The following is a 24,283-nucleotide window of genomic DNA, read 5'->3' as shown; positions in this document are numbered from 1 at the left end:
TCATCTCTGTCGCAGCATGGTTGTTTTTACGAGTCTTTAACTGCATAAAGTATTCTAACAATGTGGAGAGGCGGTTGCTCAGCTTATGGTCAGTTTAGCATGTGGGCGGTGTTTTGTTTATAGCTGTGAATGTGCATTTATTCAGTACATTTTACAGCAATAAAGTGTTTATGGACAATATTTGAATCTTTCATTGGGAACATGAAAATTGATGCTGAGCTGAGAGGATGAAAAGACTCTCAAACCCGATCTGTGCACTTCAGGTGATCAGCATCAACATTTAACAACCTGCAAACAAAGGCAGAGTAGAGCACAGATATTTTATTGCTGATTTCTTCCCATCGCTCCTTGTTTGAAGCCACCACTTGTCCGTGCTAGTTGACAGTTGTCTGTTTCTTGACTGTAGAGGTGAAACACTCATTCCTCTCCTTGCCCAACGAGTCCCATAGGAAGAATATTTATGGATTGACTTGTGGCGGCGTTTGCCTGCACCAAAAGCAAAGCTGGCCGTCCGCCTGCTTGCCAAAGATTAACTTTGACGTTTCCGTCCTGAAATCCTCTCTGATTAAATATTTGCTGGCTCATTTAATATGAATGTGAATTAATGGTCAGTCAGTGAGTTTGTGCCCACTCCACTGGAGTAATATCGGTGATCTGGCAAAAAAAAAAAGACCTCCACAGCTCCTCCTGTCTCTTTTCTGTCTGCATTTCCTTTTTCTTCATGTGTCTGTTTTATTCAATTCTGTTCTCCTATTTTCTCCCAGAAGAAAGGATGCGATTAACCAGAGGTGTGGACTCGAGTCACATGACTTGGACTCGAGTCAGACTCGAGTCATTAATTTTATGACTTTAGACTTGACTTGAAAAAATGTTCTAAGACTTGTGACTTGACTTGGACTTTTACACCAATGACTTGGGACTTGAATTGGACTTGAACCGGTTTACTTGAAAAGACTTGATATTTTACCCCAAATATAAAATTTAGCATGCATATTATATAGAGATTGAAAATGTGACGTCATTCACGGGTAGAACCGCAAAGGATTCTGGGAACTCGTGGCAAGCGGTACTAGCGCACGCAGGCTTTCAATTAAAATCAGTTATACAGCGATAAAAAGAAACACAAAAATGTCAAGAAGCTGTTGTATTATTAACTGCAATAGCCGGTCGCATGACAGCCACGGGAAGCCGACGGGTAAAGAGATCGGTTGTTATCGGATTACGTCGTTGAAGAGAAATTGTTCATGTTTCCGAAGTAACAAAGACGCGACGGATGGCCTGGATTGCAGCCATTCAAAGATCAAATATAACGTCCCAGAACACTCCAGCTCACATGTTAGTCTGCTCCAAGCATTTACACGAAGGTCAGTGTTTTGTAGTAGTTAATACGTCATTTTCATAACATAATTGGTGATATAGGTTACAAGCAAGTCTGGCGCTGAACAGAAATTGTCGCGCTATGCTCCTTTGTTTATTGTGCATAAATAGTGAATTGTCCTGACACAATATTGCGTTTCGCTTCTGTTATTATGGTACATTGACAAAAATATATACTTTTATTCACAGGATAAAACAGGTTTTTTGTATCACTAATTGCCCAGTACGATTACAGCATCCAATATTATTGTCACTGCTACATTTCTGTGATGGGTACCAGAAATTATTTCCACTACTAATTAATTACCGTTGAGCTCAAAGGTCCTATTAATAAACAGTTAAGGAATGTGTATTTATGAAGACGATTTGTGAGACTGGTAAACTTATGATACGTACGATGGTCTTTACTTTCTACACGGTGCATTTCAAGGTCCTGTACCCATCCGTCGGTAAACTGTACCTGGGCTTGTTGCAGTGACCTGAAGTTACTAAACTTCATGAGTGTATGCGCTCACTCCAAGAACCGTATAATTATAAATATGCATATAAATATGCTACGATGAGATAGCTGACTTCATCTAACTAGCAAATGTTGTCCAGGCTACGTTGGTGATACAGTTTTTTTTAATGTGTATGATATTTTTGTCATGCGATTTTAAAGCTGGTCCTACAACCACATCCAAGAATAACATGCAGCTTATCTCAGAACTGTCGGTGAAAATTATTCTTGGAGCTAGGTTTAATTGAGCTGCATTTTATAGAGGTGCAATTTCACAATTTGTGTATATTTTCTAAGTTCACTATTTTGTCATGTGTTGAGAAAAACACAGATTTAAAAATTACATGGTCTAATATTTACATTTAGCATAACTGCAACATTATTTTTTCGTTTGTTTTTTTTAAAGACTCGAAAGGACTTGAAATTCAAAGTTTCAGACTTGTGACTTGACTCGGACTTTTACACCAGTGACTTGAGACTCGACTCTGACTTGCCTGACATTACTTGAGACTTGACTTGAGACTTGAGGATAAAGACTTGAGACTTACTTGAGACTTGCAAAACAATGACTTGGTCCCACCTCTGCGATTAACTAAGCTGCAAAGTACGGTGGGATCATACTTGGGGTCAGGGAGGTTAGCCAGTGTTATTTGGTCAGTCAGACCTTCACTTTTGTCTGAAATATCTCAGCAAATATTTATAATCTGACTCATTTTGTAAAGATTTTGCATCTAAATAGTGATCCTCTGACTTTTCCTGTGAAAAATTGAATATTTTACCATAAAAAAATCCACACAGACATATATTATATTAACATTAACTTGTGCTGGAACTGGCAGAGTTAGAGGCACAGTAAAGTGTGTACTTGCCTGTTTTTTAAACATGGGACTCATGTACCTGCAGCATGCATCCACACTTTTGTTACTGCAAATTAACCACAAGTAGAGCTCAGTTTCACTTTGGTAACTGGGGAGGGGGGACCATGAATTATTAACAGCAGTAATTATCCTTTGTGTGTGGTCCTGTCGTGTTCATGAGAGGGAGAGTGATTAGATGTCACACGTGTCCGTTTGCTCTCATAAATCCATTTACTATACGATTCAGTAGAGAACGCTGATTTTAAGCTGTGGCAAACGTAACAGCCCCACTCAAAACCCCCGTGGCCTTCAAGCAGCCTGATCTCAGGAAGGACCGGTGCAAATTATTAGACTTGTGTTTTTGTCTTCGGTGAGGTAGGGGTCGTAAGCATGATGTAATACGCAGTTTGATTTTCAACCGCATAACCCTGGCTTCGACATGATTCAGCGTCTCCTGGGCAAACAGTTTTCGGTTTGAAACAAACACCAGCTTGTTTAGCAGTCGCCGAGTCGTCCAGGAATATCTTTTCTCCATCGACCGGGAGCGAAACACTGACGCAGGAATGATAAATTATTGTGGCTACAATGTGGAGTTGGAGTGCAGGAGTCACTTTTCAACAGTGTTTATACAGCTGTTGAGGAATTATCTTACTGTGTAACTGCGTTATTGTGGAAAAGAGGTTGTTTCATGGGAATGAAAGGATGACATTTCAGGCACGTTTAAAGGAAGAGTTTATTATCGTACTTGTTTTCTTAGGGGATGGAAAAATTAACAGGCAGAAGCAGGCGTTTTTGTTTGTGTACAGATCAAACAATAAAGATGTTAATTAGGTTACAGACAAAGGAAATTAATGCATTTCCCCCAAATGTCAAACAGTTACTTAAATCTCTTGTGAATTTGTTTGTTCATACTCAGCGACTTGGCGCCATCAGAGATTTACTTCTAAGATGTTATTTTTCGGACATTTTTTGAAGCTCCATTGTTTGTTTTTGTGTCCTCGTAAAGCTGACGTGAACATGGCTGCAACATCTCAGAACGTCTCGTGTTTTTATCTGTGGAAGAGAGATCTGATCCTAAAAATGAACAAAATACACAATAATCAAGATGCGGAGAGACATCGGTAATGGAAGCCATCCTTACATCCAGGCAAAGTTTTGAGAGACGTCAAACAGGATGAGGGCCGTCTTTGTGTCAGGCTGAAGCACATGAATGTAATCTTTTTCTCCTTGAGGGTCCCAGAGTCTTCATAGACTACCGAGGGGAAAAGAAGAAGGGGAAGTGGGGGGGACTGCGGTGCCATTTAGGTTTCAGGTGACAAGTCTTCTGCAGATTTGTCCTGAGGCAGACAGACAGAAAAGTCACATGGGTGAGTGTCCCCTCAAATGTTCTGGAAAATTCCCTGACCTTGAGGAGTGTTGCGTTACACCATCCGACTGTAGCCTCTGGGGCTCGTCCCAGAACAGAGACTCCTTTGAGAGAAGCTGCAGAGAGTTTGGAAAGTCGGGATACAGTCATCCCGAAACACACACAACCAAAATGGAGCAATCAGTAAATCTTGAACAGAATCATGAAAGCATGTGTTTTATGGATGACCACCCTTAATCTTCCAGATTTTTAACCTCTGCATTCTTTAAAAGATGCTTTTTGCTCTTTTTCTGTCATCTACACAAATGTCTTTAATTCCCACAAACTCCCACAGACAATAGATCTTAAAGAAAATGCTGCGGGGTAGAGCTTTGTTTTATTTTTTCCTGTCCTTTCTGCTTAGCTTAATTTATTAAAGATAATAAAGCACTCTGAGGCTTGTAGAGTTAATTTTTTATGACTGTTTGGCGCAACGGTTAAAAACAGAGTCGTTTCCAAGATACGTAATTGCTTTGAATCCTGTTATTTAATTTTCTGTGCTTGTCTTTGTTCCATCTGGTATTTCTGTTTGCTGTGAGTTTGACAGAAGAATGAAGATCGCTTGCATTGCATAACAAAGTTGAACTGCATGGACCAACAGTATTGTAAAGGAAATGCTTCAGTGTTCGGCTTCTGTGTCTTTTCTCGGATTGATTTGTAGCTTTTCAAGACGTTTTAGATCTGCCTTCTTTATCCTTTTGTAACCTGCACATGTTTTTTCTTCCACTCCACATGTGATGAAACTAACTCAGGTGTATGTTTATTCTCCCTGTGTGTGTGTGTGTGTGTGTGTGTGTGTGTGTGTGTGTGTGTGTGTGTGTGTGTGTGTGTGTGTGTGTGTGTGTGTGTGTGTGTGTGTGTGTGTCTTCACTGCAGATGGTGAGGCACGCCCTTTCTCTCCCGGATCATCTCAGTGAATAGCCGGCCGCACAGAGCTGAAAGGATCTCAGCTCAGCTGATAAATAAAACCCTCTTCCCTCCGCACAGTGTGGGAGAAAGTGCCACTGCGGTGCTGGTGTGGCATCTTTGTAGGCTGATAACTGAAGTGAAAGCAGCGTTTGAGCGATCATCTTTCACCTGGAGCCACTCACCTTTCAGGACGTGGCCCCAGAGCCGGCTGTCAGGGCAGGTCTGTCAGTGGGAGCAGAAAGAGATTCTCACAACCGGCAGAGCAGCACAGATGCAAGCAGCCTTCCTTACGAGACTGGAGATTTATCCACAAGGGAAAAGACATGTTATTTTTTGGGTGACCTTCATGCAGGTCTAAGACTTTTTCATTGACTTTTATCTTTGCTTTAGCTGGTGCCCAGTGGGGCTGTGTGTGGTGTTGACTCTTCATCTTTATGATTTTTCATCACTGGGCGAGTGTGTCTGAGTGGCTGGGAGAGCCAGCATGGCCAAGCCTCTGCTGAAGATACAGCGCTACTTCCGCAGGAAACCTGTGCGATTCTTCTCCCTCATCCTCCTCTACCTGACCGCCGGGAGCCTCGTTTTTTTGCACGCTGGCTTCGTCGGGGACAACGGTCCCGGAGCCCGAGGAGGCCGAGACTCTCTTATAGCTTCGGAGATGGGCAGCTGGGCTTCATCGGACACTCGGGGACTTGGCCTCATGAGTAGGGTGTTTAAGGAAAAACGGAGAAGTGGACGGAGGTTCGGTCCCCCTTGGATGAAGAAAACTAGACAGGAGGGCCTTGGGATGGTGGGCAGGGGGCGAGACTACACCAGCAACTGGAACCGCGCGCTGAAAGGACGCAATGCCAAAGACCTGGATGATGGAAGAGGTGGGTGAAAACCGCTGTTGCAGTTGTGCACTTTTTTTTAGCTGGGGAGTTTTCCAAATAAACCATCTGAGCCACAACCTTTAGTTTCTTTTACATCTCAAAGCAAGTTAGCAAATGTCTCTTTTAAGCAGTTTTAAACAATATGGTTCAGTGGTTAGTCCTGTCCAGGGTGAACGCCGAGTCATGCATTATGTCAGCTGGGAGAGGCTCCATTTGTCATATATGGTACGCTGTTATCGCACTTTTCATTTAACTGCTTCATTTTTAACTCTTTTCAATATGTTGCATGAGAAAAATGCTAAATTGGCAACATAGCAGCAGCAGTGGTGCAAATGCTGAACTTTTTATTGCAGGCCCATTCATAATGGAAGCTCACTGGCATACTCACAAGCTGCTTTTGTCCCACTTTGTGCTAAAATGAAAGAGATCCCAAAAATTACAAACTGCTGCATCTTAATGACTCGACGCTACTAGCTGTAATTGGTCATGTGGGAGATCTCCTCAGAGTGGAGTGAGATGATAATTATAATTATGTCTTTTCTCCGGAATAAATCCTTTAAGGATCTCCCTGTCTCTGTGCTTCAGCTGTAGCTCCTTCACATGTTCTGCACATGCTCACATTTTGACTGATATGACAACAACCAGACGATTAGACGATTGTGGGATTAACCCCTTTATCTGGCTCATGTGCACAATCCCGTCTTAAAAGGTTTACATGTAAACTCAGTGCCAGCTTATTAAATCATAATGTGTTATGGAAACACTGGTGTAAGGCTGGGATGTGTCTACCTGCAGCTGACATCTCTGAGCTTGAACAGGACAAAGATCTTTTAAAATGAAACATGGACAAATTTGCTCCTGGCTCTGTTTTCTCTTCCTCCTCTCTGATTTTCGTATCGTGTCTATCACTTTCTTTGCTCTTGGATGAAGCACAAACATTTGAAAACGAAGTCAACAGTTCACATTTCTGCCATATGCATTTATTAAGTAAAAAACGACCCCTGTGTTGCTCCTATCTTCATGGCGAAACACAAGAGAAAACTATAAACTAGTTAAGTCCTTAAGAAAAAAGTAGTAACACCATTTTTTCCCCTCTTATGTTAACATGTAACATTTTACCCACAGTCGTTAGATAAGTGCAAGAAACTCAAAGAGCAACAGCGCCACGGAGGAAGAATACAAAACAGCATGAGTTCGAAACACTCGGGTGCCACTACTGATAATCATCTGCTTCACGCACTGGCAGGGAGATAACTTCACTGGGAATGAGCACATGCTATCTGGCTGTTTCTATTTAATCATCTATAAAATCCTAAAATAGACACTTGAAAAAAAGCGTAAATAAACAGACAGATTTTGTTTAAACTACCTTTTAGTGATGTTGGTTCCTGTTTTTTTTTTTTCTCCAGAGAAGCTTTACAGCCAGGTGGGAGAGCTAAACTGCCATAAAGATGAAACATAAGTGTGAGGGACTGCTGCTCCATCTGTGCTATGTGTGCTATGACAACAGCAGAGTTCCCTCCTGATTTTTAACTCTGAGAAAGACTCCCAACATCTGTAAGCGTGAAGCGGGTCATAATCCCTGAGTCACAGCACAGTAACCTGCTGTGAATTCAAATTTAGACTATAAAACAATGCACAAGCGGTAATAACCTTTTTTTTTAGCTCCCTCTACATTCAGAGGGAGCAAAGCAAACATGTTTACAATGTACACTCAGCCACCCCACGCCTCCACCCCCACGCCGCCCTTTTCTGAAACTCTAACCTCACGGGATTGCAGCCGAACGTGATGATAGAGTAATTAATAACCTCAAAGCTATCTTTTGCGCTCGTGCATCCAGCGCCACTCATTAATATGTAGTGTTTAAGAGCCTTTTGTCTTCCAAAGGTGGCTGTGTTTGGGTTAAGAGTTTTTCTCCCCTTCTCTTTTTACTCCAAATGTACTAATTCACCTTGGCTCTAAATTTAATTTGAAGGGAATATTGCGATAAGATGCAGACCACGGCGCATAAGCACATTTTTGCTGTGTGGGCCAATTGCACAGATGTATGCTGCACAAATAGACAACAGGAGTAGGCTGGAGAAAGGATATACTCGGAGCACTATGGAAAATGTGATTCACCAGCTGCAATGAGGTCATTTCGGAAGATGCTAAAATGATTGAAAACAATAATTGTATCAGTTGCATCTGCCATTTCATCCTTTACCTTCGTGTAATGCGAAGCAGAAGTGTGCTATTCAAAACAAGAGATGCTGTTTCATCAAATCTGCATTTGCCTCCATCAAAAAGCAGATTATTTTCCAGCTCAACAATAGGTAGATTACCATCCGCTGCAGTGCACAACATGCTGCTCAAATGCAGGCCTGTAGACCAGCACAATTAAGATAATGCAGGGGACTCTATGCTTTTCCCCCATTTAGTTATTAACAGAGGTTTAAAGGGGTGATAGCAGAGCACAGATGGTGAGAGGTTTGCTGGTAGGGTCTGTGTAGCCCGGTTAAACACGAGAACGTTGTTCTAATGAGAGGCAAGAAGCTGTTAGAGGGTCATTGTATGCCTCTGCAGAGGTTCACTAGAGCCCAGCCCCCACACACTTCTGAAAAATGCAGAGAGATGACTGCCACTACAGTTACAGGCCACTAGAAGGGGATATCTGTCTTTATAAATAAATAAAGCTTCTGCCCCAGTTTGGACTCCCATGTGCGATGTCACCACAGCGTGACGCTGTGTGTGAGGACTCTAATGTGGATAAAATTCACCTCTGACACTTCTGACAAAGGGTTTTGATTGCTCTGTATGAGCTGTTACGTTAGAAATGTAATCTTATGTACATATAAGTTATGTTTTCTCTGCACACACGACCAACTGTGTTTTCTTTCCTTTTTCAGCAAAGTACATCGGCTGCTACATTGATGACACTCAGAAAAGAGCTCTGAGAGGAGTTTCCTTTTTTGACTACAAAAAAATGACTGTATTTCGTTGCCAGGACAACTGTGCAGAAAGGTATGACAGTAGCAAACAACAAAAAAATCATCCATTAGGCAAGTTAACCTTCTTTTTTTTGCTGTCTTTTGATTCCTACTGAGAAATTTTAAAAAAAACCCTCCACTACAAAAGAGCTGAAGGGGAGATAAAAAAACCTGCAGGAGATCAAAAGGTACTTTCCCATCGTAACTGAGCTAAAAAAGCAAAAAATAAATAAATGAAAGAGAGAGAAAAGCTCACGAGGAAAGATGCACAGCAGACCAAGCAAGATGACCTCCAGGCCCATTTGTGGCTGCACACAGGCTCCCAATCGTATCACATTTTTATATCACATATAACAAATCCTTCACAGTTTTTGAGTTCCAGAGTTCATTCTTGACTCAACGTGACAGAATACATTTGCTTATGGTGTGAAAATGTTTGAAAATGCTCTTGGAATAGGCTAAAGTATGAGCCAGTGCTCCACCACAGACCACATGATATTTTAGGCATCCAAGTCCTCCCAACTTTGGATCTGCAGTTTCAAAAATACCCTTTTTCTATTTATTTGTGGTCATGGCACACAAACAACTTGCTGGAAGAACTTAACTGGGCTGCCCCTTCCTCGGCCTCCGTTCAGCTATGGCCACATTAATCTGTTACTGCGGCCCAGGGCAAAATGAGCTAACCGGACCATTAACCTCCCTGTTTGTGTACGTGAATAGTTTTCCTGTGCTTGAGTAGAACATTGAACACAACGTACAAAACGAAATGACACAAGCGACGTGATAAAGACTTTAAAACTAGATTTTGACCCGGCCTCTTCAGGCCTCTAAGATTATGCAGTGCTCAGCTTTTACTGTGTTTTAGTTCTGCATATTATAAAGAAATGTGATTGTTTTGTTGAAACACTGAACTGCGGTTTTGAGTCATGCTGGTGTTGGTTTATAATTAAAGCCCATTCATTAAAAAACAAACAAAACAAAAAGCCTCAGGCCGTTTATTAAATTACATTTGCATTTATATCATGTTTTATAAGGTAAAAAAACATCAGTCGGTTTGTTATAATGCAAGTATTCTTTCACTGATTGCCAAAAAAATTCTGTTTTGTTTTAGGGTTTTTTTGCACTGCCACAGTTTTCATGTAGTAAAAATAGGCGCTCCAGTTTTCAAGCCATTCATCTCCCCCACTTCTCCTCCATTTGTTTCCCATTATCCTCTCATCCCGTCTCACTCTCCGCGATACCTCACCATCCTTCTCTCACCTCTTTTTTTTCCCTCCTCCCTCCCTGTGGAGTACCAGGGACGGCTCTATCGAATGCACTGAATTACACCCATGACTGATTCACAGAGCAGAGAATAGGAGCAGAGAGAGATGCCTGTTTTCAGCTCCTTCTCCTATTAGTTCTTGCCTCTTGCAGCCACGTTTGCTAGAGTAGCGGGTTAATAAAAGCAGACAAACAAATGTGGGGCAACACATCGTAGGGGGGGAAAGGGGTTTGGGTTTGATTGACAGCCTGAGGATTTCTCCTGTGTGAGGTATGCATATTCGATGTCTAATTGCACCTGAAAAGCCTTCTGGGAGTCAGATCCTTCATCAGGCAACAGTACGGAGAGGAGAAGCCCTGTGTGATAAATTCTAGTATACTGCACACATTTATAATTGGCTTTGCTTAAGACGCCTGCAAAGCACATAAGTTTTCTCATTTTCACAGCGATGCATTATTCTTGAATAATATTTTCATGCACAAACCACATCAGTGGTTTGTTTCCATTGATTACAGCTCTCCCAGCTGCTCCAGAGGATGAACTGTTTTTGCCTGTGGAGGATTAAGGAACATAATGAAGGCTCAAAACGATCACTTAAACCCCTCTGTCTCCCTACGCTAACAATGCTAATCCTTTTTTTCCTCTTCCCTCCAGGGGATATATGTTTGCAGGCCTGGAGTTTGGCGCAGAGTGCTATTGTGGTCATAAGATCCAGGCGCCCAATGCTTCAGACAGCGAATGCAACATGGAGTGCAAAGGAGAGAAGAGCAACGTGTGCGGAGGGCCCAACAGACTGTCCATCTATAGGCTGGAGCTGAGTCAGGAGTCTGCGCGCCGCTGTAAGTCTGGCATCAGCATATCCAATAACACAACACGTCAAGTGTTTACCACTGCTGATATAAATACTCTATATCAACACTGACAGGTTCACAGTCTAAAATAAATGTGAAATGAATCCTTTAAATGGAACCTTCAAAAAGTTTAATTTCATTATAGATTTGCCATAAAAATTGAATTTGATATTTGAAAATAAAATATTAAACTTGGGTCCCTTTTCTAAGATGGATCTGATTAGATATGAGTGTCCTGAGAGTCTGTACTTAGGCACAAAGATGTAATTTTGATTCAGGAGTGTAACACCCGCGGCTACTTTGAGGGAAAAGATTTGTTTTATTGCCACAGTCGGGAGCAGGCTGCTCTGTTGTGTTTACCTCTTTCCCCGGGGAGCTGCTCTACCTACACAGCCCAGCCGCCTGTGGTCTTCATCCTAAACACCGACTGCCTGCCAGTGGAAAACTTCAGTCTTGGGAGAAAGAGCTGATTATCAGGAGTTGTAATGATCTTATAGTACAGAATATGCTTAATTTTTTTGATTCCCTGCTGGATCACTTACAAACTAATGAACAGTCTTTATTTCGTATGCTAGCTGAATTTTAATTGAGAGAGACAGAATATGAACCAAACATCCAGAAAAATCTTTCCTTTGTAACAAATTCAGCAGGGTGTCTAAAAATTATTTCTCCTGCTATACCTGTTATAAAACTGTGGCTTGCTTTGTTGCTTTGTTGTGGGAACTTTTTTCTTTATAATCTAAAAAAGTCCCGAACACATGGTGGGGTGACTCTACCCACCCTTTCCTTTTTGCATTCACTCTTCCTTTTTCTCTTTCTTGGCTCCTGCTTCTTGGAAATACTGTGAGATCAGAGAGAGTTACCATGCAGATATGTGGTGAATATTTTCATAGCTCAACTGCTCTCTCCAGAGGTGTGCACTACAAAGCAAGATTATTGGGTTAGGGTGGTATTTCAAGCTTAAAGTCAAGGTTCTCATTGTGACGAAGGTGGCTGTACCTTGGTACATTCAGCTTTATGCTGAACAGATAACCTGGTGCACAGCAGGTTATAATCACAACATGCTCCAAGTCCTGAAGGAAAACATTTTATAGATGCAACCTAATAAAAATGTTGGCACAGCTGAAGGAACCTGCTAAAAGACTGCAGTACAAAAATCACCATATATGGTCACAGTTCAGTAGATCATGCATAAAATGAATACTTTTATACTCGATCCTAGACCTGATTTTACTCTGCTGAAACCATGGCTGCTAAACAAAGATTAGGACTTTGACCAGTCTGTGATAAATCAGTTGAAATAATTGGACACATTCTAATGTAATTTCCACATTCCTGTTTTGGGGTATGGGCCACTGTAAAACCTGAATGCCCCCAGGCCTTCCTTTTGCTGTTTCATTGTTACAGCCCGTTCTTTTTCAATCTCTATCACCTGCTCTCCTCATAATGTCTCTGACTGAAGCAGGCGGCACTCAAATGATCAATTCTGAGCGGACGAAAAGTCTAATAATGCGTCCGAATCCTTCTTTTATGTGAGAAGCGGGAAGCCTGGATTAACAGAGACTGTTGATAGCAACCGTAGCGATATCCGTTATCTCTGACTGGGGGTTTGAGAAATTGTTGAGCCAGCTGACACAAAGAAAGTTTGGCTATGCTGAACCTGCTTCACAGTGCACCCCTCTGTTCCTCTGCTGTTTGTTTGTTATTATTCTCATTTCTGCTTTTAATCCTTCTATCTAACTGCTGCGCAAGCATTTCAGGTCGGCATTTTCACCTCTAACCCCGATCTCATGTCATGTGAGGGCTGCTCAGAACATCAAAGAGGAAATGGAGGAAATGTGATGTGTTTTGCAAGCTTTGCCGAGTAAATCCCAGCTCTTAAAAGCTATAATAACTGAGCACAGATGCATCGTTGATGCACTCTTTGTTATTGAGACCTCATTTTCTGTGATAGCTGGATGGATTTATAGCTGCAGCATGTTAAAACACAGAAAGGTAACACAAACAGGATCCGTGAAGAGAACGTGGCATTAAAAATGCAACTTTAAGTCAGAGAACAAGGTCGAAAATAAATAAAACATTTAACACACACACACACACAGCACTAGAACTAATTTATAAAGGGGATATTCTCTTTTTTTTTTAAAGTCTGACACCACTGATCACTAATACTTCCTGTAAAGGAAAGGAGAGAGTGCTCAATAGTCTTGTTTACTGGTAGTGACACTATAAACTTTGAGAGGAAGGAATACCAAAGAGACGAAGCTCCATTTGCATATTTTACTTGGCTATGTCTGAGCAAGCAAGGTGTCTTCATCACACTGTCTGTCACAGTGAAAAGCAGCGCTTGTTTGGTTTCTCTCCTCTGTCATTAATTCTTAACAGTTTGTTGACAACAGAGACATTTTCGTAAGTACTCTATACTGGCGCTGCTGACAGGTTGACAGCCTGCAATAAATGTGAAATGGATGTTTAGATTTCCTTTAGCAGTGACTTAAATCTGGGTGTCACCCTTTAAAGTTGTGGTGCAGTGCGAGAAACATTTCCATCGTGAATAAAAACTAAATTATCTTTTCAGTTAGGTTCAGCAGGCTGGCAAAAAAAGGTCAATAACAAATTAAAATAAGGTTAAAAAAAAGACCTGCACATGAAGGAGAAGAGCAGCTTTTGTGATGTGTTGTCTTCACCAACATCAGACCACAGAGAGGATTGGAGGTTGCAAGTCATCCCAGGGACACGAGTGCTGCTGTTAGTTTAGGGTCTCTGTGTTCTTTCGTGTTGGTAAGTGACAGTCTGGCTTGTTTTGTCTGTTTCAGATGGCAGTGCCATTTTCAAAGGGTGTTTCCACCGGCCAGACAATGTCACACTGGCTCTCCCCTTCAGCGCGGTCATCCAGAACATGTCTGTGGATAAGTGCGTGGACATGTGCACAGAGAGGGTGAGTGGATGTTGGGGATTTGTACGCTGCACGAGTGTGTCTTCAGTGTATAATGGCTGTTGTGTTCCAGGAGAAATCGCTGGCTGTGCTCGCTGGAGATCGATGCTACTGCGGATTCCCAACGCCCCTCTTCTCCCTGCATGAGCTGGAGGACGAGGGCATGTGTCTCAATCAGTGCCAAGGGGAAGAGTTTGAAAGCTGTGGAAACGACAAGTACTTTGTCGTCTACCAGACACAGGTTCAAGGTAAATTTAAGTGTTTCCTGGCAGCGGCTGAAAAGCCACACATGTGTTGAAGTTGGTCACATTCTGTTGGTGGGAAGTCCAAGTCAGACTGAGGTTTAGCACATTCAATTTAAAGTATGATAACACATGTGGTATTCAAGTGCAAAGTGTCAGCATGAGCCGGAACTTTGTCTAACTTACATGTCGTGCAAAGTTTGCAAAATGATTTTGGCACTGACTGTTCAACCCTGAGCTGTAGATGATTCCACGTATGAGATGCATGAATCTGTGGTGGATTAAAGATGTGATCATGCAGTGAAGAAGATCATTTCAAAAATCACAGAATTTAAAAATCAACAGTTCTTCTCCTGCAGCTTTGCCACATCTGTTCTTAGCCCCTTCAACCAGACATGCATCTTACACTCTAATATTAAGTTAGTGCTGTTTTGGGCCTAGCATGGAATTCAACTCAACTCATATTTATGTATTTACTGGCTCCACAGTTGCTTACTTTCTATGTTGACTGCATTGCTGATTATAGCAGTCTGTGATGTGAAATAAAAAAAAGTTGTGGTTGTCTTCCTTATTAACTCACACATCTGGACTACTCACTGGCCTTCTAGCTTCTACTACTTGCATGTGCCTCTCATTTAGATAAGATGCCAACTTCTGTGTTGAGCTGCCCAGAATTCACAATGGTGATCATCACTTGTGATGAGAATGGGATCTATAGATCAGATCCAGATCTGTCAATTGGACGCAGCAGAATCCCAGCAGTGATAGGGATTAGGGAAAAACCCCTCGGAATCTAGATGCTGGTGATGGAGATGAAGATGGAGGCTTGGATGGAGCCTGACATGGGAGAGGGAAGGAAGCTGGTTGCATGAAGGCATCTGGAAAGGAAAATGAAAAATCCGCAGTGATATTTAAAGTACATGGAGTAGCGGCTGATTGACCTGAAGAAGGCAGGCAGAAGGACAATTGGACTTGTGATCTTGCAATGAGCTTGACAGTGTGGGAAAGGGGAACTGATGCAAAGCTTAGATAAGTTACCAAACATCCGAGAAGCAGACAGATGTTTGAATACAGATCTTTCTTATTAAACGTGTGTGTAAGCTTCATTTAGACAAGTTCATGTTTTTAAATTTTGTAGGCAAAGTCCTGAAACTTCACTCTTGAAGCTGCTACTCGTCTAAAATGACGTCTGATTGGTCGAAGTGCATCTTGAAAACAGAGCCCAGAGGAGGTGCAGGAATGTAGTTCCCTCTTAGACCACTTGAATTACAACGTGCCAAAAGGTTATCGTGGATTTTTGTCAACTGACATGAAAAATATATCACCTGCGCTAGTATCAATTATTTAATTCCTCTGCTAAGCTAATTCTGGGCTGCAGGTACATTTTGAGTACCTCCACACTATCCAAAAGCTATCAGCCCGGTTTTTAGGAAACTTCATGGAGTAGTTGGGCTAAAGGAAGAGATAATTGACTTCAGAACCACATAAAGAGAAATGGATAAAGAGGTGGGATTCATTTGTATAGATGTCAGCTTTGCACTCTCACATTCAGGTACAGACGAGACCACCAAGACTAATTTGGAGGAGGTGGCTTTAGTTGTACTTCCAAAGGAACTCCATAGTGGTTTGTTTATGGTGGGAGCATGATCCATCTCAGAGGCTAAGAGTTGTGTGCTGACAATAAACACGCCCATTGCCAAGCACACTTTGCATTCAGGGAGAATGCAGTGTGCACAGTTTTTAGCAAACTGAAGTGAGGGAAACAGATATATAAATACAAATGTTAGGAGTAAATGTGTTGTCTGTGCTTCTTCTCCAGACACATGTGCTCAGTAAGCAGACTGATTGTTCTGGTGTGGTTTGCAGTGACGCACTTTGGTCCGCTTGGAGAGTTCCCTGTTTGACCAGAAACCAAAAATTGGGGAAAAGCTGCAATTTATGCAAACTCATTGACTAAAGAGCAGTGAACTAATGTTACGAGTCCTAGGACTAGTTGTACCAAAGTAACAAGTGGTTGGTTGGTTATAAACATGACTGTTATAAATTTCCACATGTTCCTTTGTTCTAGTGTCCAGCGTTGGCTATACTTACTTTATGTCAACAACAGACGTAACTCGTGCTCAGTTTCAAACTGTATAAACCAAATCAACACTGAGATTCATTCAGGAGGCTTCACTTTCAACCAGTTAATATTTCAGGTATCTCACAGCATAAATCACAGCCTCAGAGTTACTTTTAAATAACTATGATTGTTCTCATTTGAGCTCACAACATCAAATGAATTACAAACTAAAAAAACCTCCAGCGTCACACTTTAAACCTTAACCCAGTCACAGCGTTAACACTATCGGCACTGTGCCATATGCCAAGGGTTCAGCGCCGCAGTATTGAAAATAAATACACGCAATCACACACACAGATTATCGGTACATTATGAAGCTTAAAAAAGCGTTGTTTGTAACATAGCTCCTGCCTTTTTTTTTCTTAAGATGCCATGGCAACAGACTAAACTAAGATAAACAGCCGTGTCCCTAAAAAGACTCATTACACTAGTGCTAAAAGGTTGTGTGTGTGTGTGTGTGTGTGTGTGTGTGTGTGTGTGTGTGTGTGTGTGTGTGTGTGTGTGTGTGTGTGTGTGTGTGTGTGTGGTTTCCTGGTATACCAACCTGGAAAACACACAGGACTGAAGACATGAACCACTTATTCATATGGAGTGGGCAGGGTCCCTACCTTAGGAAACCCAGATGCAATACACCAAAGCACTTTGGCTCCAATTTAATTAGTTTCTTTCTGAATTTCTGTCATGAAGGAAAAATAATAACCTTCTGTTTGCACAACAGGTATAATTATCCCACTGTGGCTCCTTTTTTCCTAATACTGAGATATTTTGCTTGTTATGAGCTGGAAAAACTAAAAATAAATACAAAGCTTAAAACCACAACATGTGAACAATTTCGGGAATAAACAGAAATAAAAAAAAGTCTCAGCATTTTGTGTGCGCACAAACAGGATGCAAGTGTGAAAACACCCGAGTGTGTCCACGCAGTTTAAGCAGGAGCAGAGGGCACTAAGAAAAAAAATGGCTGTGATATTATTGTCTGGAGTTTGCAGACATGCACACGAACAGCAAAGGGATGGGTCACATATGAGGAAGTCACACTTCTGAGTGCTTCTGCCTGACACCCCCCCCACACACACACACACACACATGCACTAAATTCTTATTTTCGTGCCATTATGCACACTCGATGTTGCAAATCATCCGAACACTATTTATTCATTTTTATTTGTTTTTTTCCTTTTTTGTAAATTTGCAAATTTTTAAATAGTATATGCTCTAAAACGTTTACTTAAAACAATATCATCATGAATGTTCTTGGATTTGACTGTAAAATCTTGGGTTCCAGACACATGCATGCTTATCGCTGTATTTCTTGTTATTCCAAATATTGTTATGAAACTCAAAAATCCAGAATAGGTCTGTCTTCAGTCCAGGCGTTGTTGTGGGCTGTGTTTCCTTAACGCAGTGGACAGATGTGGCTTGGATCAGCAGAGTCACATTGCAGTAAACAGAAATGGAGGTTGCTGTGAACAAACAAAACAAAAATCAGCTGCTGTGGGAAATGAACTTCATGTGATCATTCTTGGCAAGCTGAACCCAGAAAAGGGAACCTGTCAGAGGTCTGAATGTGTTAGCTTTAAATCTGGTTTCAGTTGGAAAAAACGATTGTTTACCACACCACATGGTTTTGGCCCAATGCTACACCCTACTAGGGAAGACAGTAGTGCTGTGAAGCTGAGATGTTGTTGTCTGGTTTGTGACCCCTTGCAGTCAGTTGCTTTGTTCACAGAGTGTCTGAGAGAGATTGCAGTTGGTCTGGATCATGAATATTTGGAGACAGGTTGCATCCTGTTGCAAGTTTTAAGGAGATTGTTTTTACACTTGCATGACTGAGACATAACTCAATAATTCAAACCCTAATTATTACAAATCGAACACAAATGTTGTATATCTAAAAGGTGTAATAGTTTGGATGGAAACAGACAGGTCAACTTGAGTTGTTGGGAGACTGTTTGAAGTTATTAGGTGATATTTTGTGGAGAAAAATATAATAAAACAAGCCCGCCTTGACATTTCTTCTTTCTATAATAATCATCCAAAGTTGAAACGTAATAATTCTGTGTCTGTTATTACAAAACTGTGTAAATACGCAGGAAGTGACTGATTTTCAGTATTAATTTTAAACTTTGAGGTTCATTTAATCGGCTGATCTTTGTCCACTGTCAGATAATCGGTGCATGGACCGGCACTTCCTTCCCACTCGTGCTAAGCAGCTGGTGGCCCTCGCCAGTTTCCCTGGAGCTGGTAACACCTGGGCTCGCCACCTTATAGAGCTCGCCACTGGCTTCTACACCGGCAGCTATTACTTTGATGGCTCCCTGTACAATAAAGGTATGCCTCGGCATGTTTTTGACACGATTCACAGGCGCTCAGCCATGAATGCACCACCGTGGATGCTATAAAGTCACTCTGGGCTGTTTCACAGGATTTAAAGGGGAGCGCGACCACTGGCGGAGTGGGAGGACAATGTGCATTAAGACACATGAGAGCGGCAGGAAAGAAATCGAAGCCTTCGACTCCAGCATCCTCATGATACGAAACCCCTACAAAGCCTTGATGGCAGAATTTAACCGGAAATATGGTGGACATATTGGATTTGCTTCCCAGGCCCACTGGAGAGGGAAAGGTAAGCTGCGGAAATCTCTGGATCAGTGAATATTATGTTGCACGGAAGTCTCTCCGTCATCGTACTATGAAGAAAATGAAAATAAAAGACTTCATTAAACTGAGGCACTGAGGGCATATTTCATTTTTTGTGCTGATAACATTGTGGTGAACAAAGTTTGAGTAAAGCTTCACAATAAGTAGAAACTGAAACACTGCAAAATGAGAGAAAAACAAAAGAACTGAGAAACTGTGATATAGAAGGGCAAAGGATTGAGGAAATGCAATCAAACTCTGGCCTTTTTTAGCAGTTTGACCTGCACCAGTGTGGCTGAGCGCAACATTTTGTCTTTTGAAAATCATTTACACCATTTAGCCACAGCATCAGCAGTCAGATAAATTAGAAGTGTTTATGACAAGTCTGATTCAGATCTTCATTCTAGGTTTAAAGTGGGAAATATATGTATGCATGATCTGAACACTTAGCAGCTTACTTTGTTTCCTTCTTTATGCTGTTAGCTGCAGATGTTATCAGTCAGAAAACGAATGCACAGTTTAAAAAGCTGGTGAAATGTCTTCCATCCAGGAAGTCACAGTTTAGTCATGTTTAATTCCTCTTTTGTCCACTTGATGCTTAAAATTATGGATTAAGTTCATTTTTCATTAATAACTATGTGTAAAATATAGAGATGTCTTTATATTTCAGGCAAATTTTGCTCTTCCTATTGCATTCTTCATGTCTTAGTAACCGTGGCAACCGCTTTTGTCTCGTCCCCGTATCGTCTGTCTGACTTTATGCGAGGTTTCATCGATTTTTTTCCCCAGAGGCTGGAGAGTTGCCGACCCAGCAGTTGTCTCTCTTTGTGGAAACTTCAGCACATTTGGCCTGCCATTTCCAATGAGTGTTTATTCCCTCTGTTGTTTGGAAAATGATGCAGTGACATCACTAAAGAGAAAGGCTTTCTGACAGCTGCCACTTCGAATAGACGGAGAGCGGGTCAGCGTGACATTGTGCGCAGGGCCCCACATGTACGATTTGATGCATTCACCTCCACAGAGGGAGACTGTGGGGCACAGATGATGTCACAGACACTGATGCCTTCCAGCGTGGCCCCATAATGTCAGCTCAGGGGCAAGTGCAACTTATTTTGGAGGTCATGCCATTTTAGAAAGCACAGTGAGTTATTTTCCACTGTAATCTCGTAGATTTAGAAGCTATACAGATGCCTTTTTTGGGGTAATCTGTCAAAAAGATACTGTCTGTGTCTTCACTCTGAAATGAGCAGAACAGGATTTTGGAGAAAAAGTTAAAATACTTTGATGTTTTTTATTGTAACTTCTGTATTTGCAGCTTCTTGGCATTTCTGCACTGCTGGTTGTGTTTTTGGGGGAAATTTCTGATATTCTGTCCACTCTGGCACTAAAGTTGCCTCTATGATTGGTTTCTGAGACATTGCAAACTCAGCAGACTTTAAACTTTATCGATACCCTCTCCCAGCAGTAAAGATTTGTCCTTATGCAGCACAGCTCCTGCCAGCTCCCACTTTTTATGGGCCACTAGATGAAGCTGAAAGAAAAGGTTTTCTCACAGCAGCTCTGCAGTTTGAATGACAACCAAAAATGTCCGGACATTTCAGAAATTACTTAATGTGTCCTCCCTGCCTCTGGAGTTGAATGACATCAGTGCTAACACAGCTAACACAGCTCTCACTTCCTCTTAACTCTATGCCCACGCTGACACTTTGACTTTTTTGTACCGAAGTTCATTTTACCGAGAACTTAAATTTTATTCGAACAGACAAAACGTACATGCACTTAGCAATATGAGCTCTTTGACAATTATGACTTAATAACCTTTGGTAACCGCTTCTTCGTCTAAGCTGAAATCTCAAAGTGCAAATTTTCTGGTGTTAATGGAGACGGCTCAGTTCTGTTATTTCTTTTTTATTATCTTTCTTTCACTTACACTTTTGGTTTACAGTTGTTTCATCATTGTCAAGCAAAAGTCTTGAGCCACCCTTTCTGGTGTTTTTTGAAGTGCTCTTGAGCACTTTGAAGTGGCTTTCTGAAGGTCTTTCAAGGTTTTGCTTTGGAAATCGGCTGCCCCGTCACTTCTTTTTAATTGCAGTCTGCTATAGCAGTGCTTTTTTGTAAGTTGACCTATGAGTCATTCAAGCATAAAGGCAACAACTCAAAGGATGAACCAGTGTGTCAACACATAACAGACAAACTTAGCAAAGAACCAATTTTAAATTGTATCTTTAGGCACTTTGTACTAGCATGCTGACACAAAAATTCATACGTTATTCCCATTTCTTTATTTGAATCTATGAAAAATGCCAAACATAACACAGTTAATTAGGATAAAATAGTATTTTTGCAAGAGCAAAGAGCTATTAGCCAAAACTGGGCATATCGCAGCATGGTGTGCCGTGTGTCTTTTAAAAACAGAAAAATTAGGAAATTGAAGAAGTGGAGGTCAAAAGAAGAAGTGTCAGGCCTGAAAAAACTACAGCAGATAAACAATATCTAAAAGTCATTTTCTTAAAATACAGGAAAAAATCCAACAAAGACCTGACACAAGACGCCAGAGGTGATCCATCTGCTGTTCACAGGGTGGCTGTAGATGTTCTTCCTGCTATATTTCAGTCTGTACTGTAGAATGCCCTTTAACTTGTGCATTGGTACCCAAAACCCTCATTTATTTATGTTCTGTGGCCTCTTTGTCCTGCAGAGTGGCCCGAGTTTGTCAAGAACTATGCCCCTTGGTGGGCGTCCCACACGCTGGACTGGCTGCATTATGGGAGGAACGTCCACGTGGTCCACTTTGAGGATCTGAAGAGGGACCTGTTCACCAAGCTCAAAGGAATGGTCGAGTTTCTGGGTTTGAAGGTTTCTGAGGATCGCCTGCTCTGCGTCGAGGGCCAGAAGGACGGGAACTTCAAGCGGTCGGGGCTACGTAAGCTCGAGTACGACCCGTATACTCCTGAAATGCGTTCAAACATCAATGAACTGATCAGAACAGTAGATGCTGCTTTAAAGAAAAGAAACATGTCTGGGGTTCCAGAGGAATACATGCCAAGATGATAAATGTGAAGACCTCTGTTTTCCTTTTTATTTTGTTAGTTTTCCTTTTTATTCCTGCACATCTTGTAGAATTTCATGAGATAAATAGATTTTTTATCGTGTTAGATGTCTGTTAAGTCATGTAGATGGACACCTATTTCATTTTTTCAGTCATCTGTTTCTTTTTTAAACGAAACTAAATCAGCTTCATGCATTCATGGAGTAGACGTGACAGTTTTAGCAGGCAAGGTTTGTGTTTCTCTCATTTGCTGAATGAAAAGCACTCCTTATCCTGCTCTATGCACATGTGCTGTGTAGGCATGTGCACATGCCTTAACACAAAGAAGCTACAGTAGCTGTGACTACAGAGGGGCTCATCTGACTGTGCTGACAAAAGATACGATACAACACTGCAAAGTGTGTTCAGTGAGCTTATTTTGTGCAAAAGAAAAGTCAAAACATTAATTTTCCTGCTGCTATTACAGTTACAGAACTATTTTATATAAGAAGCTCACTGAAAGCTGTATCTCTTTGTTAGGGGGGAAAATGCAATATGCAGGGTATAACTACCTGATGGTGATGATACTGTGTGTTTCCAAGATTTTGTAAGGTGTTTAATTCACTGTATGTACGAGAAATCAGAAGGTTATTCAAGAAGCTGAGTTATCCCTTTCGAAGAGACTGACTCGAGGAGAGAAGAGGATTAATGTCTGCGGCATTTATTTATCTCCCGTGAGCAGCGCACACGTTGATTCATTTGGCTGTGAATATGTTTTCTTAACACTGGACTCGATGCAGAAATCCAAAAAGCACTTCGGTGTGCAACACCTTCCCCAAAGATCACTGCGGAATTAGGCATTACACTCATGTAATAGACTGGAGTTTACCTTATAAGTAGTGACTGTTGTAGAGGTTTATTTATGAGAGCTAATCATACTGAATGTGAAAACTGTCTTTTTTCTTTTTTTTCACTGCTTTGTTGTAAGAAAAGCTTTGAAACCGTTAAAGCTCGTAATCATTTTCCTATTCCTTGTTGAAAAAACAAAAAAACTCCAGCAAACTTTTGTGCAGCACGTCTTAAAACGGCGCTCGATCTCCTCTGCCGCTTAAACACAAACAAATACACAGATTGATAAATCCAAGGATAAAAAAACAACAACAGCACCAGTGATTGAGAGCCAGACAGCATTAACTGACTTCCATTTTCAGTATAATAAAACTATATTTTTATAGTGTATGCTGAACACGTTCAAAATATTTGTATTGCAACAGGCAAACGGGAGAGGTTGTTTCTATTTTTAACACATGCTTTAAACTTTATTGGCTCTTTGCATTTATTGACAAGCCGGCACTTATTGAACAGGTGTCACATTTGAATGTATTTTCTATGGAATGAATGTAATGTAATATGGCCCAATAAATGAGTGAATCCAAGGAGTGACTCATGTCTGAATTTTTAGAAATCTGCTACGATCTGCAGTAGTCTTAAACATTTTTATTAATATATCGCATACCATATCACAATAGCGATCTGCCTGTGACTACAGGTAAGAGAAAAAGTGTTTTCCTGCTGTGACCCTTAGGCGCTCTGTAGTTTTATGGTTCAGTGTGCACAACAAGGCTTTCCTGTAAACCTCTGAGAGCGCAGCCAAGAGAAAAACAAGACTAAGCACTGACAAGCGTTCTGCTTCGTTACCTAAAGCTATAAATACTAATGTCGTGTGCTGCTAACATGCACGTGCTAATTTCTTTTAGCAGGTTAAATATCAAAACAGGTATATGAAAGACAAACATTGGAGACAGATTTGCCTTCAGAAGAGCTCAACAAGGGGCTGGAAACATTCTTTAAAGATTTTGGTCCATATTAGCATCACACTGCACATCCATGATGTGAATCTCCGGCTCCACCTTATCTCTATTGGTTTGAGAGCTGGTGACTGTGGAGGCCAGCACAGTAAACTCACTGTGATGCTAAAGAAACCTGTTCGAGATGGCTTGGGTTTTGCGGTGTGGTGTGTTATCCTGCTGGAAGTAGGATAGAAGATAAGTACACTGTGGTCATAAAGGGGACATGCTCAGTGACAACATTCAGGAAGGCTGTGGTGATCAAACAATGCTCAGTTCGTCCAAAGTGTGCCAGGAAAGTATCCCCCACACCATTACACCACCAGCACCCTCAACTATTGATAAAGGATGGGATGCCAGTTTCTAAGGAAGAGCAGCTGGTTTGCACAATGTCGACATGCATAAATGCGCATTAATGAGCAGTTGAACAGACCTACCTAATGATGTGGCCAGTGAGGACGCAAT

The 24,283-nt window shown here is 41.4% G+C and overlaps 1 protein-coding gene across 1 annotated transcript in view; it reads left to right on the top strand.

Moving 5' to 3' along the window:
• The window catches only part of wscd2 (WSC domain sialate O sulfotransferase 2), a 44,023-nt gene extending 20,622 nt beyond the window's left edge, over positions 1–23,401 (top strand). Inside the window, exons 2-9 of the mRNA XM_085425498.1 lie at positions 5,015–5,919; positions 8,809–8,923; positions 10,808–10,992; positions 13,821–13,942; positions 14,013–14,187; positions 18,470–18,634; positions 18,729–18,929; positions 21,642–23,401. Coding sequence (XP_085281624.1) covers positions 5,532–5,919; positions 8,809–8,923; positions 10,808–10,992; positions 13,821–13,942; positions 14,013–14,187; positions 18,470–18,634; positions 18,729–18,929; positions 21,642–21,994 — 1,704 coding nt within the window. The 5' untranslated portion in view covers positions 5,015–5,531 and the 3' untranslated portion in view covers positions 21,995–23,401. The remainder of the gene's footprint in view (positions 1–5,014; positions 5,920–8,808; positions 8,924–10,807; positions 10,993–13,820; positions 13,943–14,012; positions 14,188–18,469; positions 18,635–18,728; positions 18,930–21,641) is intronic.
• Positions 23,402–24,283: the final 882 nt, after the last annotated feature.

Source organism: Rhamphochromis longiceps, linkage group LG12 (genome assembly GCF_057381845.1).
Source record: "Rhamphochromis longiceps isolate RC_006_pf linkage group LG12, R_longiceps_female_GT1.1, whole genome shotgun sequence".
NCBI classification, from domain to species: Eukaryota; Metazoa; Chordata; class Actinopteri; order Cichliformes; family Cichlidae; genus Rhamphochromis; species Rhamphochromis longiceps.
Note: the sequence above shows the minus strand (reverse complement) of the source record. Positions and strands in the feature narration are given on the sequence as shown.